This window comes from Megalobrama amblycephala, linkage group LG22 (assembly GCF_018812025.1).
Source record: "Megalobrama amblycephala isolate DHTTF-2021 linkage group LG22, ASM1881202v1, whole genome shotgun sequence".
In the NCBI taxonomy this organism is placed as follows: Eukaryota; Metazoa; Chordata; class Actinopteri; order Cypriniformes; family Xenocyprididae; genus Megalobrama; species Megalobrama amblycephala.
This window is the reverse complement of record NC_063065.1, coordinates 5,217,027-5,233,286: the sequence shown is the minus strand read 5'-3', so window position 1 is coordinate 5,233,286 and position 16,260 is coordinate 5,217,027. Positions and strand designations below refer to the sequence as shown.

General features: G+C 33.6%; 1 protein-coding gene across 2 annotated transcripts; it reads left to right on the top strand.

Moving 5' to 3' along the window:
• Positions 1 to 1,789: 1,789 nt before the first annotated feature.
• kctd5b (potassium channel tetramerization domain containing 5b) lies at positions 1,790 to 16,260 on the top strand. 2 transcript variants are annotated; one of them, XM_048175349.1, is made up of 7 exons: positions 1,790 to 2,226; positions 6,355 to 6,463; positions 6,552 to 6,643; positions 7,964 to 8,059; positions 8,189 to 8,299; positions 10,486 to 10,611; positions 15,327 to 16,260. In XM_048175349.1, the coding sequence occupies exons 1-7, from the start codon at positions 1,861 to 1,863 to the stop codon at positions 15,354 to 15,356; spliced, it is 930 nt and encodes a 309-aa protein (XP_048031306.1). In that variant the 5' UTR covers positions 1,790 to 1,860; the 3' UTR covers positions 15,357 to 16,260. The 2 variants fall into 2 exon arrangements, with proteins under 2 accessions (XP_048031306.1, XP_048031307.1); XM_048175350.1 differs by lacking the exon at positions 8,189 to 8,299 and having other exon boundaries at positions 1,794 to 2,226.

Genomic DNA, 16,260 nt, shown 5'->3' with positions numbered 1-16,260 from the left:
CAGTCTCTGTTTTTTCTTCATGTGTTTCAATGGTATTTCTTTTTTTTTGTTTTAAAGCTGTTGGTCTCCTGACAGTCAAAGGCTATAAATAAATATTGCATAAAAAAAATAAAATGAAACCCTTTTAGGGTTAACAACATCTTAATTATCCTAAAAATTTTCATGCTATGTATGTTATTTTGAAACACTCGGGGTGGGGGATATTTAATTTTAGTAGGTTTTTTTTTAATTTTTTTTTTAGGTAACATCTATTTCAGCCTAGTCAGGTTCAAAAGTAGCTAATCAGACTCACTGATTACAAACATAAGATTGTTCACTCAAAGAGGACCTATAATGCCCCTTTTACAAGATGTAATATAAGTCTCTGGTGTCTCCAGAATGTGTCTGTGAAGTTTCAGCTCAAAATACCCCACAGATCATTTATTATAGCTTGTCAAACTTCCCCCATTTGCCCGCTGTTTTGTGTGTGTCCCTTTAAATGCAAATGAGCTGCTGCTCCCGGCCCCCTTTCCAGAAGAGGGCGGAGCTTTAACAGCTCAACAACAACAAAGCTGGAGAATCTCACGCAGCCAAAATGAGGATTGTCAGTAACAGTGTTCAGCCTTACATTGTTCAAACCGGAGTCGACACTGATGGAGAGACTCAGGAAGAAGTTACAACTTTTAGAATGAAACTGGACGTTTCTGAATGGTTAGTGGATAAATTTATGTAGTTGCTGTGGAGTTTATTCAACTCATCGACTAGCATGTGCCGTCATGTTAATCTTTTGTGCAAATCCAGCGTTGAATTGATCCTCGTTTGTGAAGCAGTCCGGCGTAAAATGACGGCCTGGCAACAACACTCTACTACAACAACTCTTCCTCTTCTCTAAAGAAGCTCAACATGGCCTCACCCCCTTTGTTGCGTGCTCTCGGGGGCGGGGTTTATGTAAATGTTTGGGTTTGTGATGTCACCAACCCGAGAAGAAGCTCGTTGTAGTCCTTAAAAAACGATTTATGTAAAAGAAAAGATCTCTTTTTGCATTGAACTTTAAGTGTCGCAACTTTGCAGATGTTGTTTATGCTCAAACAGCAACATTACACACTAACTAAAATTTAAAAAGTAAAATCATAATCAAGGACCTTTTTAATACCTGTATGGAAATCTGAAACTGCCGCCCTCTGTAGTGAACTCATGGAATCTCATTTGTTCGTAAAGCCTTCCAGTCTAAATTATATGTGCTTTTAGTCTCACAACCTAGTGGCCATTTTTTTAATCACATGCATCATTGTGATGATGACCATCAAAGATTTTATTACAAGTACTCTATTGCAGGCGCTGTTTAGACAAGCTGCTCATTAGATATCAAAACAGCCACATTCTAATTCAAACTCGTTCATATCCGAATATTCTTTTCAAATAGTGAGAAATCCGATTCTTTGTATCGAATTGGTTCGTTCGGAGACTTTGGATGGTTCATTTCAACCTATTCAAAACCGAGTAAAGAATTCTCTGAGCTGCATTTTTCCGTTTATTTTATTGTAAAATTGCTGTTTATTACTTTTTTTTTGTTCTAATATTTCTAACACTTTTACGAATGTTAATATAAAATAATATTTATTTTATTTTAAAATAACATTTAATATTTTAACAATTTTGATGTTCACATTAATTATTCCCAGTATTATTATTAATAATGTTCCCGTCTAACAATTTTACTGGTAAACAAAGTCTTTTACAGTTGAGTGATCCCCAAACGGTTCGGTCGAATCACTAAAAAGTATCGGTTCAAAAGAATGATTCCTTTTCGAATCACAAGTAGAAATTCAGTCGCAATACGCTATACAGTGGATTTAGATATCTGAATAAACAACACAGCCCATGTCTTTCCTCTGTCTTGGGCGTAATAACAAAACTGAGGGGTGTTTCTCGGCGCCGTCAGTGCGGAGCGCTATTCGCGCTCTGCCGCGCGCGTCTGTTGGTTTAACTTGGTTATTGGAGAGGCGCGCGGTCACCGCATTTCAGCAGAACACCGAGCGCAGGATGGCCGAGAGTCACGGCGAGATCAGCGGCCACGACTGTCGGCGCTCGGCTCCGGTACAGACCTTCAACCACAGATCCTCCAAATGGGTCCGTTTGAACGTCGGCGGCACGTATTTTCTGACCACCAGACAGACTCTCTGCCGGGACCCCAAATCATTCCTGTTCCGACTGTGCCAAGCGGAGCCAGACCTCGATTCTGATAAGGTAACTGCAGTTTGATTTATTTCATTTAGGGATCATTTTATTTTTGCAAGTTCAACTGAGATAAATAACTTAGCATCTGAGACAGACCTTTTATTTATTTAGTTAATTTATAAGTTATTTATAAAGAATGGGTGGAAAAAGTAGGTTAGAGAGTGCAGAAGTCTGTAAAATGATACTCAAATACAGCCGTATTTCATGATCTGTAAAAACAATATTCATTCACACAGGCCCATTATTAAAAAATAAGATAGTAACCTAATATAAAAGTGCACCATAATGTATAAACAAAAATCTAAACAAAATAAAATCTGTAATGTAAAACTGAAATCTGTACAGAAATGCATGTATCTATATATATTTGATTGCCATTTGACATTAAGCATGCATGAATCTGTTTTTGTTCAGTTTTTAAATTATTCACAAGACAAAAGATCTATTTCTGCTCAGTTTAGCTTTAAAATGGGTCATGAGTATGAAGCTGTCTCTAGCTGTTATTTCATTACGCTTAAGTTCATAATCACTTATATTGTTGCATGGAGTTATTTGTATTGTTTCTATGGTAATTTGAGGGTTGTCCAGATGGTTGTTTTTGTCTCGAGTTGTTTTCCTGTCGGATGGACTCGAACAAACACACTTTTACTGTCCGCCCCACCCCTCCTCTCCCAGCCCCAGAACAAGGTCTCTTCTGTTCTTCTCCATGAGTGTTCATGGCTGGGAAGATGTGCGGGCAGATTGTGGCACCTTGTTTGTCTGTGGTGTCCTGGGGTGGCCATGTCGATGACGACATCAGCACATCTGCCCCAGTTTTGCCCTGCAATCTGGACACAATCCCGCTTATGACACCTGAGCTATGTCAGAGATCAAGGTGGAAGGTTACGCTGCATGGGTCAGATCAGGCAAAGAGCAGGGATGAATCCAAGCTGGAGGTTTCAAGTGAAGGCCAAAAATATTAGAATCTGTCATTTTAATTCCCACCAAAAAATATTTTGTCTGATAACCTAAAAAATGGTGCATAATGTGGTTACAGCTAATGTAATTGGTTTTATTTCAGTACAAATTAGTAGTATTATTGACTTTATTGACCAGACAACACCAACTCCACAATTGTTTTTCAGTGTAAAATCAAATTATGGTTGTACATTCATTGCATTTTATCCAACCACTCAATTTATAATTGATAAAATTGGAAAACTGATCAATTATATCAAAAACATTATCTAAAGAATATTGATAACATTTTAAAACTCAGTAAAAATAGCACTATTGTGACATTAAATAGAGGAAAATAAAGTTGGATAAATTATTATATGGATGAAATAATTGTTTCTACATAATGAATAGCCTAAATATTACAACCTAATATTTGAATTGATCCTTAAAGTGCTTTTCAAAGTGTTTGTTTATTAAAATCGGGTTTAAAATTTGAAAACTGAGTAGTTTCTAATAGCAATTACTGTGACGTTAAATGGATGAAAATAAAGATGTTGTTATATAACGATGAATTTAATTTAAATATTTAAATTTTTGCATAAGTGATTTTGAAGTTTTTATGCTAAAATCCTTGTAATTGTCTCCTGTCACTCGTACAAATGTGTACGTTTTTTCGTTTTTTGCTAAATCATACATAATTTACGAGTTGTCAAATTTGTATGAATTCATACGAATTACCCCCGTCACTGGGGTTTATACAAATCGTACAAATTCGTACGATTAGCCACCTCGTAAAATACGTACGAATTGGTTGTGAGATACACTGCCCCGAAAAAACATATAGCTCCGCCCCCAAACTCATGCAAATGCTGTTTATTGTCTCAACCAATTGCATGAGTTTGGGGGCGGCGATATTTGTTTTTTCGGCAAACATGTTTGAGGAGCCGTTTACACGACATCATTTTCAACTAAAAACTTTTTATGTGTTTTGGCTGTTCATTTACAAGATAACGGTGTTTTGGGGGCCTGAAAACAAACGTTTGGGGAAAAAAAATTCAAAGTGCATGCAAACCACAAAAACGTGAATTTGTAAAAACAGTGACGTCATGCGTATTACATGTTCAGTCTAAGCATCTATGTAAATCTTTATCTTTACAAAGTGGCATCGCCAACTACTGGCCTGACATGTGTAATACTGCATTTTTATTCGTTTTCACGAATCAGTGTGAACATGGATCGTTTTGACAACTTGTTGTCTGTACATGAAAAGCGCAAAGGAATAACATTTGAGTTTTCAGTACATCATTGTCGTGTAAACAGGTTTCAAAGTGCGCGTTTTTGAAAATGATACCGTTATTGTCACGGTGTAAACTACACAAATGCAAATTTGTGAAAACGGTGACCGGTCTATAGTCTATAGGTGCATAGCTTTTCCTTAACAAAGTGACATCGCCACCTACTGGCCTGGCAGCAGAATACAGCATTTTTAATCGTTTTCATGGATCCATGTGAACAGGGATCATTTTGACAACGTTGTCGTCTGTACGAGAAAAACGCAAAGATAAAACTTTTTCATGTTTATTACATCTTTGTCATGTAAACGGACCAAAAGTGCACATTTTTGAAAATTATACCGTTATTATCTCTGTGTAAACTACAAAAACGCAAATGTATGAAAATGGTGACGTCATGTGCATCTGTATTATGTGTTCAGTCTATGTGCATGTATTGTTTCTTTACATAGTGACATCGCCAACTACTGGCCTGGCAGCAGAATACAGCGGTTTTAGTCATTTTCACGGATCCATGTGAACGGTGATTGTTTTAGCAATGTTGTTGTCTGTACGCAAAAAATGCAAAGGAAAACTTTTCCATGTTTAGTACATCGTTGTCATTTAAACGGGTTTCAAACTGCACATTTTTGAAAATTATACTGTTATTGTCTCTGTGTAAACTACAAAAACGCAAATTTGTGAAAACAGTCACATCATGCGCATTACATGTTCAGTCTATAGGCGTGTAGACATCGCCAACTACTGGCCTGGCAGCAGAATACAGCGTTTTTAATCATTTTCGTGTGAACAGGGATTGTTTTGTCAATCTTGTTGTTTGTATGAGAAAAACGCAAAGGAAAAACCTTTCCATGTTTAAATGTGCCCACAAACAGTAATTATTTTTGCATTTTTGTTTAGTGGCGACAAACATTACACGCTTCCTCTATGTAAATCTTATCATATAATGAGTAGTTGAAGTGCACACTTAAATGATCTAATTTCACTATGACAAATAAAATTCTTTGAACAACAGCATGTCACATTCTTTCTGGTTCTCGCAGCTCCGGCTGTCTCACCTCCTCTCATCTCTCAAATCTCAGACGGTAATCTCAAAATAACCCTAATCCAGAATAATCCTGCTCTCTAGGGGCTTTAACCCTGTAAAGAGCAGGAGTCTCTAAGGCTCTGGGAAATCACTCCACACTGTTTGTGCCCCAGATTTTATAAAAGGGTGATTTCAGCCTCACACACTGTTCCAGGTCTATTTTGCATCTGGAAGCGTCCTGGTTGAAGCTTGAACGGAATATTGTGAGTTTGGGCGCTTGTGTACGTAACGTACGTTTATTTTTTTATGAATGTGGCCTGCGTGCCATTAAAAACAGATGCCGAGTCCCACACACGCACAGCTCATTAATGTTTAAACTCACTTTCCTCTAATGGATCTCTTCTCTTAGTGTTTACTGGTTGCATGCAAAGTAAAGCTGTTTTTGTAATAATAATGATAGCTTGATTTTCACATTTTCCATAGTGCAAAACTTACGGGCACACGGTTATTGGGGGGGGGGCCCAATTTGTCACTACATCGTCACCATTTTCACAGATTTCAGTTTTGCAGTTTACACAGAGAAAAACTTGCACTTTGAAACCGGTTTTCAAAAATGTATCATTGTCGCCATCATGCCATTGTCGTGTAAATGAATGGCCAAAAAGTTTTTTAGTTGTGTAAACGGCCCCTTAGATGTTACTATTTTTTGCTAAGAATTCGGCAGTTGCTATAAGGGGGTTGCACATTTCTAAGTGGTTGCTAGGGTGTTCTGGATGGTTACTAGGGCATTGCTAGGCAGCTACTTGGGTGAGGGTGTTTGCAGGACGTCGCAATGTGGTTGCTGAGGTTTCTTTCTCTGTCCTTTCATTTGTACTGTAGGATGAGACAGGGGCATATTTGATTGACAGGGATCCCATGTATTTCGGGCCCATACTGAATTATCTGAGACATGGAAAGCTGGTCCTCAACAAGAACCTGACGGAGGAAGGTACGACACATGTGCACCGTCAAACTGACATGATCGAGACCGTGATAGTTGCTCTGTAACTTTCATTCCGCTTGCATGTGTGTCTCAGGAGCTCTTGAAGAGGCGGAGTTCTACAACATCACATCATTAATAAAAGTCATCAAAGAAAAGATCAGTGAAAGAGAAGCTAAGACGACACACGTAAGGCATCACGAACACACACAATTCACTTTGATATGGACATTGAAATCCTATAACATTTATTTTTAGATTCTTTTATCAAAACTGAGATATTCTTCAACATACTGTAAGCAATTCACAGTTATTTTAGTATTATTTATATACTAATATAATTTTTATTAGTACTGTCAAATTAATTAATCGTGAATAATTAAATCTAACAAAAGTTTGTAAATATAATATATGTGTGTGTGTGTGTGTATACAAACATATGCACACACACACACACACACACACACATGTATATATACACACTAGTACTGTCAAATCAATTAATCGTGAATAATCGCATCTAACAAAAGTTTGTAAATATAATATATATATGTGTGTGTGTGTGTGTATATACACAAACATATGCACACACACACACACACACACACACACATGTATACACACTAGTACTGTCAAATCACTTAATCGCGAATAATCGCATCTAACAAAAGTTTGTAAATATAATATATATATGTGTGTGTGTGTGTGTGTGTCTATATGTATGTATGTATATATATATATATATATATATATACACACACACCCACAGAAACACATACACACATACAGTACTGTATATATAATATATATAAATATAATAATATATATTACATACATATATCGTGTAAACAGACTTTTATATTAGATGTGATTAATCACGATTAATCGATTTGACAGCACTAGTTTTATTAATATTTTAGTTTTTTATTAATTTTATTTTAATTTTTGTGCACTTGACATTTTTATTAGTTTTTGTTTTTTAATATTAATATTTAGGTTTAATTTATTTTCATTTCAGTTTTTTTTTTTGTTCAATTTTGATTTATTTTCAGCTTTAGAGCATAAAACTTATTTCAGTTAGTTGCCATGGCAACATTTTTAATTTTTCACCTAATAGTTTTTCATTGATTATTTATCGTTTATTTCAGCTTTATTTCTGACTGTTTTTGATGCAAGAAACTTTGACTGATATTGTACATTATATTTTGTTTGACTTCAGTGCACAAAATAAAATACTACAACACATATAAGACTACTATTAATTATACATTTTCCTGATGATATTTCAACACTTAAGACACTTAAAAATGTATGATGGACTTGAGATAAAATATCAAACCAAATGTCATTCAGTTTAATGAAAGACAGCACTAGCACACTTGTCAAGCAAGACAATTAACAGTTAAATGAAACTGATTTACATTTAAATGGCATTTTCTCTGTTTGCATGTAGCATGTAGATGAAGGACAAATATTTTTCATGTTTACTACCCTTGCCTCTATCTTCAGACCCCAGTCAAGCATGTTTACAGAGTGTTGCAGTGTCAAGAGGAAGAACTTACGCAGATGGTCTCAACCATGTCAGACGGATGGAAGTTTGAGCAGGTAAATCAAACCCGGCATTAGTTCATCTGATCATTCCAGCTCCACAACAATCAGAATCGCTCCCGCCGGGTCAGCTGACCTGCGGTGTGTGATGCAGGCCATGCCTTACGCTCTGATTGGTTGTTGCAGCTTGTCAGTGTAGGTTATGGGCGGGCCCAGAAGTCAGAGTTTTTCCTGATTGTGTCTCGGGAGGTGAAGGGGGAGGAGTCAAGCCAAACTCACCCCGCCCACAGTGGAGAGGTGTGTCCAACAATCCCCTGTCCTCCCACTAACCACTGCATGTCGTCGCAGTTTCGGTTTTCATTGCAATGGTCACAGTGAATGTGGTTGTCTGACATGTGACTGCATGGATGTCGGTGCTTTTGTTCTGCATGTTTACAAGTGTTAGCGTGTTCAGTCTCTGCATTCCTAAGCATGTTGACTATTTAAGTGCACTATGTTGTATTTTAATTTAAGGCAAGACACCCCAGGTGAATAGAAAATGTAATAGTATGCATGTTGTTGAAATAGATATCAACATACGTCTCTAAAAGATTTTTTGTACCACAAGATTTTTATGATGTAATGTGTAAATATGTAAATTATCTAATTATCTAATTTGCATACATTTTCACAACTGAAATCTGAACACTGGATAAAGCCAGGTTCAGAATTCCTTTTTCATTTTGTTCACATGTTAAAGTTCAAGGTTTTTACTGAGGGGATTTTTGAGATCCGTTTTTATCACTCCATCAATTTAGAAATACTGTCAACAGCCAGAAAAAAAAAAAAAAATTTCGCCATGTTTTTAGGACTACAATTGAATCAGTCATATATATGAATCATATATAAAAGAAACCCCTCTGTAAAAACTTTCATATTATAGATGGTTTTCTGACTCATTTTTAGAGAACAGCCTTTAAAAATATGAATTGTGATTGATATCTATAGATGCAAATAGATAAAGTGCAATAAAAATAAACATTTAAAGGGGACATATCATGAAAATCGAAGTTTAAGTGTTATAATCTGGTCCCCGGTGCATCTACCAACCCAGAAAACGTGAAAAAGGACAACCCAGGAAATTTGCTTTGGCAAGCCTTTCTCTGCAAGCATGTGAAAAAAACGAGCCGCTCAGATTTCACTCCCCTAGTGACGAAGGAAGGGGATCTTATTATAATAATCTGCACGTTTCCATCCACGGCGCCGCCATTTTGTGCCACATGTACCAGTTTGAGCAAAGCATGCTAACTGTTCTGTCATTGGCTGCACAGACGAGCACAGAACACTATTTAGAGTCTCGTTAGCTTGGATAGCCTGCAAGTTGACCCTGACAAGCTCGATTGCTAAAAAAGGAGCGTCCGAGCAATATTTTGAAAAAAAATATTAGACCATTCACAGCATTTGATAGCAATCATAAACATTAACCTGGTGTGTATGGCTCTGTTTGGCAAACAATTTCGCAATAGTGGGCGTCCATACGGGTTTTGCACAAAAGATGAACATGACGGCACATGCTAGTCAATGAGTTGAATCAACTCCACAGAAACTATTTAAATTTATCCACTAACCATTCAGAAACGTCTAAAAGTTGTAACTTCTTCCTGAGTCTCTCCATCAGTGTCGACTCCGGTTTGAACAATGTAAGGCTGAACACCGTTACTGACAATCCTCATTTTGGCTGCGTGAGATTCTCCAGCTTTAATGTTGTTGAGCTGTTAAAGCTCCGCCCTCTTCTGGAAAGGGGGCGGGAGCAGCAGCTCATTTGCATTTAAAGGGACACACACAAAAACTGCGTGTTTTTGCTCACACCCAAATAGAAGCAAATTTAACAAGCTATAATAAATGATCTGTGGGGGATTTTGAGCTGAAACTTCACAGACACATTCTGGAGACACCAGAGACTTATATTACATCTTGTGAAAAGGGGCATATAGGTCCCCTTTAAAAGTGTATTCTGGATGTTTTCTTTTCACTAGTCTGAAACAACTCTCAAAATTGACAGTGTTTTTGCCTGTAGTGTCTTGCCTTAAAGTGATTATTCATCCAAAAATGGCAGTTCTGTCATTTTCTCACCCTCATGTTGTTCTAAACCTGCACTTTATATATCTAGATGTTGTGCACAACATTCACACTGTACAGTGAAAGTGAATGGGAACAGATGCTGTCAAGCTCCAAAAAAAGCTCTCAATTCACAATTTTACTTAGTATTTAAAATGCTGTCTTAAGATGTTAGTGACACCAAATTGTCACTGATGTCAAACTTACATGTAAATATGAGCAAGTCTGAAAAACGAGATTTGCGAGTTGCGTTTTCAGTGACTCGTAACATCATTTGCATTTTTGGGTGGACTGTTGCTTTAAACGTTTATAGTCGCTTAATGACAACAGTTGCTAATCTCTGTCTGTTCCTCTCCATCTCTGTCTCTCATTCATGTTTTATGTAGTTGGTCAGTATCGGCTCCTCCTATAACTATGGTAATGAAGATCAGGCGGAGTTCTTGTGTGTTGTTTCTAAGGAACTGCACAACCAATCATATAGCAACAGCACCCAGCCCAGTGAGAAAGCCAAGGTAAGCAGCATGAGTGTTTGGCTGTGTTCCGAATGGATTACTAGCGTACTGCATACTGTGCAGTATACACTGAATACTGCCTACTACTTTTTAAAAATAGTATGGTGAACTAATTACATTGGTCACATGTCCTTGTTATGCTTATGTTGAATTCTGTGAGTGTTTTCCAATCATTATTTTACTTTATAGTTATTTTTCTTTCTTTTTTTCTTTTTTTTTTTAATCTGTGTGTAAAAATGTATTTATTTACATTTATTTTAAAGTGAAATTTATAAACTGATAAATGTACATCATTTTGGAATTCTAATTCAATTATTTTTCAATTATAATTCATAATTTTGTGTAAAAATGTTTTAAAAAATGTGACTAGTAATTGGAATTATGTCAATCACGTTGCATTGTGGGATACAATATAATCAAGCAGTGTGCCCTATAATGTAGTACATCATCCAGGTATTCCATGCATACAGAAAATGTGCATACTATGTACACTATACATAGTATATACTGCATAGATTGTAAGAGTAGTATTTTAAGAAAGTCAAAAATAATGATGTCAAAACAGATATTGCAAATATAGGTTATCTTTGTATTCTATGCATACAGAAAATTTGCATACTATGCACAGTAGTATACACTACATTTTGAAAAGTTTGGGGTCAGCAAGACTTTTAGTACTTTTATTTAGCAAAGACATGTTAAATTGATCAAAAGTGACAATAAAGACATTTATAATGTTACAAAAGATTTCTATTTCAAATAAATGCTGTTCTTTTGAACTTTTTATTCATCAAAGAATCCTAAAAATAACAATAATGAATGTTTCTTGAACATCAAATCAGCATATTACAATGATTTCTGAAGGATCATGTGACACTCTGGAGTAGTGATGCTGAAAATTCAGCTTTGCATCACTGAAATAAATTTAATTTTACAATATATTCAAATAGAAAACTACGGAAGAGGATTGGGGCCAAGCAACAATAAAAAAATAAAACCATCTCGAGATTAAAGTTTTTAAATTTCGAGAAAAAGGTTGAGATAAAATGTTGAGAATAAACTCGTTAAATTACGAGAAAAAAACACATTCAATTTCGAGAAAAAAGTCAAGATAAAATGTTGAGAATAAACTCATTAAATTACGAGAAAAAAGTCGAGATAAAATGTTGAGAATAAACTCGTTAAATTACAAGAAAAAAACTCGTTAAATTTCGAGAAAAAAGGCAAGATAAAATGTTGAGAATAAAGTAAATTACGAGAAAAAAGTTGTTAAATTACGAGAACAAATTCGTTAAATTATGAGAAAAATGTCGTTAAATTTCGAGAAAAAGGTCGAGATAAAATGTTGAGAATAAAGTCATTAAATTACGAGAAAAAAGTCGTTAAATTACGAGAACGAATTTGTTACATTACGAGAAAAATGTCGTTAAATTTCGAGAAGAAGGTCGAGATAAAATGTTGAGAATAAAGTCATTAAATTATGAGAAAAAAGTCATTAAATTACGAGAACAAATTAGTTAAATTACAACTTTTTTCTTGTAATTTAACAACTTTTTTCTCATAATTTAATGACTTTATTCTCAACATTTTATCTTGACTTTTTTCTCATAATTTAACGACTTTTTTCTCGTAATTTAATGACTTTATTCTCAACATTTTATCTCAACCTTTTTCTCGAAATTTAACAACATTTTTCTCGAAATTTAACGAATTTGTTCTCGTAATTTAACAACTTTTTTCTCATAATTTAATGACTTTATTCTCAACATTTTATCTCGACTTTTTTCTCGAAATTTAACGACTTTTTTCTCGTAATTTAATGACTTTATTCTCAACATTTTATCTTGACCTTTTTCTTGAAATTTAACGACATTTTTCTCGTAATTTAACGAATTTGTTCTCGTAATTTAATGATTTATTTTCTCATAATTTAATGACTATTCTCAACATTTTATCTCGACATTTTTCTCGTAATTTAACGACTTTTTTCTCGTAATTTAATGACTTTATTCTCAACATTTTATCTCGACTTTTTTCTCGAAATTTAACGACATTTTTCTCGTAATTTAATGACTTTATTCTCAACATTTTATCTTGACCTTTTTCTCGTAATTTAATGACTTTATTCTCAACATTTTATCTTGACTTTTTTCTCGAAATTTAACGAAATTTTTCTCGTAATTTAACGAATTTGTTCTCGTAATTTAATGATTTTTTTCTCATAATTTAATGACTTTATTCTCAACATTTTATCTCGACTTTTTTCTCGTAATTTAACGACTTTATTCTCAACATTTTATCTCGACTTTTTTCTCGAAATTCAACGACTTTTTTCTCGTAATTTAATGACTTTATTCTCAACATTTTATCTCAATTTTTTCTCGAAATTCAACGACTTTTTTCACGTAATTTAATGATTTTATTCTCAACATTTTATCTTGACCTTTTTCTCGAAATTTAACGACATTTTTCTCGTAATTTAACAAATTTGTTCTCGTAATTTAATGATTTTTTTCTCATAATTTAATGACTTTATTCTCAACATTTTATCTTGACCTTTTTCTCGTAATTTAATGATTTTTTTCACGTAATTTAATGATTTTATTCTCAACATTTTATCTTGACCTTTTTCTCGAAATTTAACGACATTTTTCTCGTAATTTAACGAATTTGTTCTCGTAATTTAATGATTTTTTTCTCATAATTTAATGACTTTATTCTCAACATTTTATCTCGACTTTTTTCTCGAAATTCAACGACTTTTTTCACGTAATTTAATGATTTTATTCTCAACATTTTATCTTGACCTTTTTCTCGAAATTTAACGACATTTTTCTCGTAATTTAACGAATTTGTTCTCGTAATTTAATGATTTTTTTCTCATAATTTAATGACTTTATTCTCAACATTTTATCTTGACCTTTTTCTCGTAATTTAATGATTTTTTTCTCATAATTTAATGACTTTATTCTCAACATTTTATCTTGACCTTTTTCTCGAAATTTAACGACTTTTTTCACGTAATTTAATGATTTTATTCTCAACATTTTATCTTGACCTTTTTCTCGAAATTTAACGACATTTTTCTCGTAATTTAACGAATTTGTTCTCGTAATTTAATGACTTTATTCTCAACATTTTATCTTGACCTTTTTCTCGAAATTCAACGACTTTTTTCTCGTAATTTAATGACTTTATTCTCAACATTTTATCTTGACCTTTTTCTCGAAATTTAACGACATTTTGCTCGTAATTTAACGAATTTGTTCTCGTAATTTAATGATTTTTTCTCATAATTTAATGACTTTATTCTCAACATTTTATCTCGACTTTTTTCTCGTAATTTAATGACTTTATTCTCAACATTTTATCTCGACTTTTTTCTCGAAATTCAACGACTTTTTTCTCGTAATTTAATGATTTTATTCTCAACATTTTATCTTGACCTTTTTCTCGAAATTTAACGACATTTTTCTCGTAATTTAACGAATTTGTTCTCGTAATTTAATGATTTTTTTCTCATAATTTAATGACTTTATTCTCAACATTTTATCTCGACTTTTTTCTCGAAATTTAACGACTTTTTTCTCGTAATTTAATGACTTTATTCTCAACATTTTATCTTGACCTTTTTTCTTGAAATTTAACGACATTTTTCTCGTAATTTAACGAATTTGTTCTCGTAATTTAATGATTTATTTTCTCATAATTTAATGACTTTATTCTCAACATTTTATCTCGACATTTTTCTCGTAATTTAACGACTTTTTTCTCGTAATTTAATGACTTTATTCTCAACATTTTATCTCGACTTTTTTCTCGAAATTTAATGACATTTTTCTCGTAATTTAATTACTTTATTCTCAACATTTTATCTCGACTTTTTTCTCGAAATTTAACGACATTTTTCTCGTAATTTAACGAATTTGTTCTCGTAATTTAATGATTTTTTTCTCATAATTTAATGACTTTATTCTCAACATTTTATCTCGACTTTTTTCTCGTAATTTAACGACTTTATTCTCAACATTTTATCTTGACTTTTTTCTCGAAATTTAACGACTTTTTTCTTGTAATTTAATGACTTTATTCTCAACATTTTATCTCAACCTTTTTCTCGAAATTTAATGACATTTTTCTCGTAATTTAACGAATTTGTTCTCGTAATTTAACGACTTTTTTCTCATAATTTAATGAGTTTATTCTCAACATTTTATCTCGACTTTTTTCTCGTAATTTAACGACTTTTTTCTCGTAATTTAATGACTTTTTTCTCGTAATTTAATGACTTTATTCTCAACATTTTATCTCGACTTTTTTCTCGAAATTCAACGACTTTTTTCTCGTAATTTAATGACTTTATTCTCAACATTTTATCTCGACTTTTTTCTTGAAATGTAACAAGTTTTTTCTCAAAATGTAACAACTTTAATCTCGAGATGGTTTTATTTTTTTATTATTGCTTGGCCCTAATCCTCTTCTGTAGAAAACAGTTATTTTAAATTGTAATAATATATTACTGATATTACTGTATTTTTGATCAAATAAATGCAGCCAGAAGAGATGTAAGAAAAAATCATACAGACCCCAAACTTTCTTCAGAAATCGTAAAAGTAGTATGTTATTCCAGACAGAGCCGTTATTCGTGACAGTAACTCAATGCAGATTAGTAATCTTTTGTTGTATTATGTAAATCCTCTTCTGTTTTCCCTCAGATCCTACAGGAGCGCGGATCTAGAATATGATCATCTAGAGCTCCGGTGTTTTGAGACATATCAGTTCTTTCTAGAACATTCCATGAGCTTGTTCTCTTCACGCCTCAAAGAGCACTAAAGCACGCAAGCAACACGTGAAGAGCACGTCCACTTAAGGTGCCTGTTAATCTGTCGGAATAAAAACTGGGATGCTTTGTTTTGATCTTCTGGTCGGGATCTGAAGAACTGGACCGATGTAAATCTCAGGGATCAAAAGGAAATGTTCACGTCACTCCGAATCACTGTCCACCTGTTACAATCACAGTCACTCTATATACAGTGGGCTCCAATAGTGATAATGCTTCAATTTTGCATTTTCTATTTTAAAACAAATACTTTTTGTTACAGATGTCTTAGTATTTGGTTTGTCTCTGTTTTACTTTAATGACACGAACAAAACCGGATGATCATGTTCACTGTAGGAAAATCTGAGCACGAGTCACATGATCAATGTCATTCATTTACTCACATTTGATTAGTCACATAGAATATAGAGAGCAGTAAATATTTTGTCTTCATGGAACACCAGAACTTATATTTTGTTTTAACTTTTTCGGAAACTTAAAGGTTCCAGGTTTGTATTATGGTCTCTGACTTTTGGACTCCATTGTCTTATGATTTGTATAAACAACAAATAGTTAACAATAGTGATTTTAAAAATCGGTACTAATTTTGCAGTACCGCCACGATTGTAGTGCTGAGTAACGTTTCTCAGTGTGAGATTTCAAAAGTTTGGGGTTTGTAAGATTTTGAAATATTCTGCTCACCCATGCTGCATTTATTTGATCATAAATATAGTAATATTGTGAAATATTATTGCAATATAAAAGAAGTGTTTTCTATTGTAATATTTTAAAAAATGTAATTTATTCTTGTGATTTAAAGCTGAATTTTC

Excerpts from the sequence above, each read along its gene's own strand:
- kctd5b (XM_048175349.1), top strand. The coding sequence starts at position 1,861 with ATGTCTTTCCTCTGTCTTGGGCGTAATAACAAAACTGAGGGGTGTTTC. Across the intron at positions 8,060-8,188 it reads ACGGATGGAAGTTTGAGCAG|CTTGTCAGTGTAGGTTATGG; the intron begins GTAAATCAAACC and ends TGGTTGTTGCAG. Across the intron at positions 10,612-15,326 it reads AGCCCAGTGAGAAAGCCAAG|ATCCTACAGGAGCGCGGATC; the intron begins GTAAGCAGCATG and ends GTTTTCCCTCAG.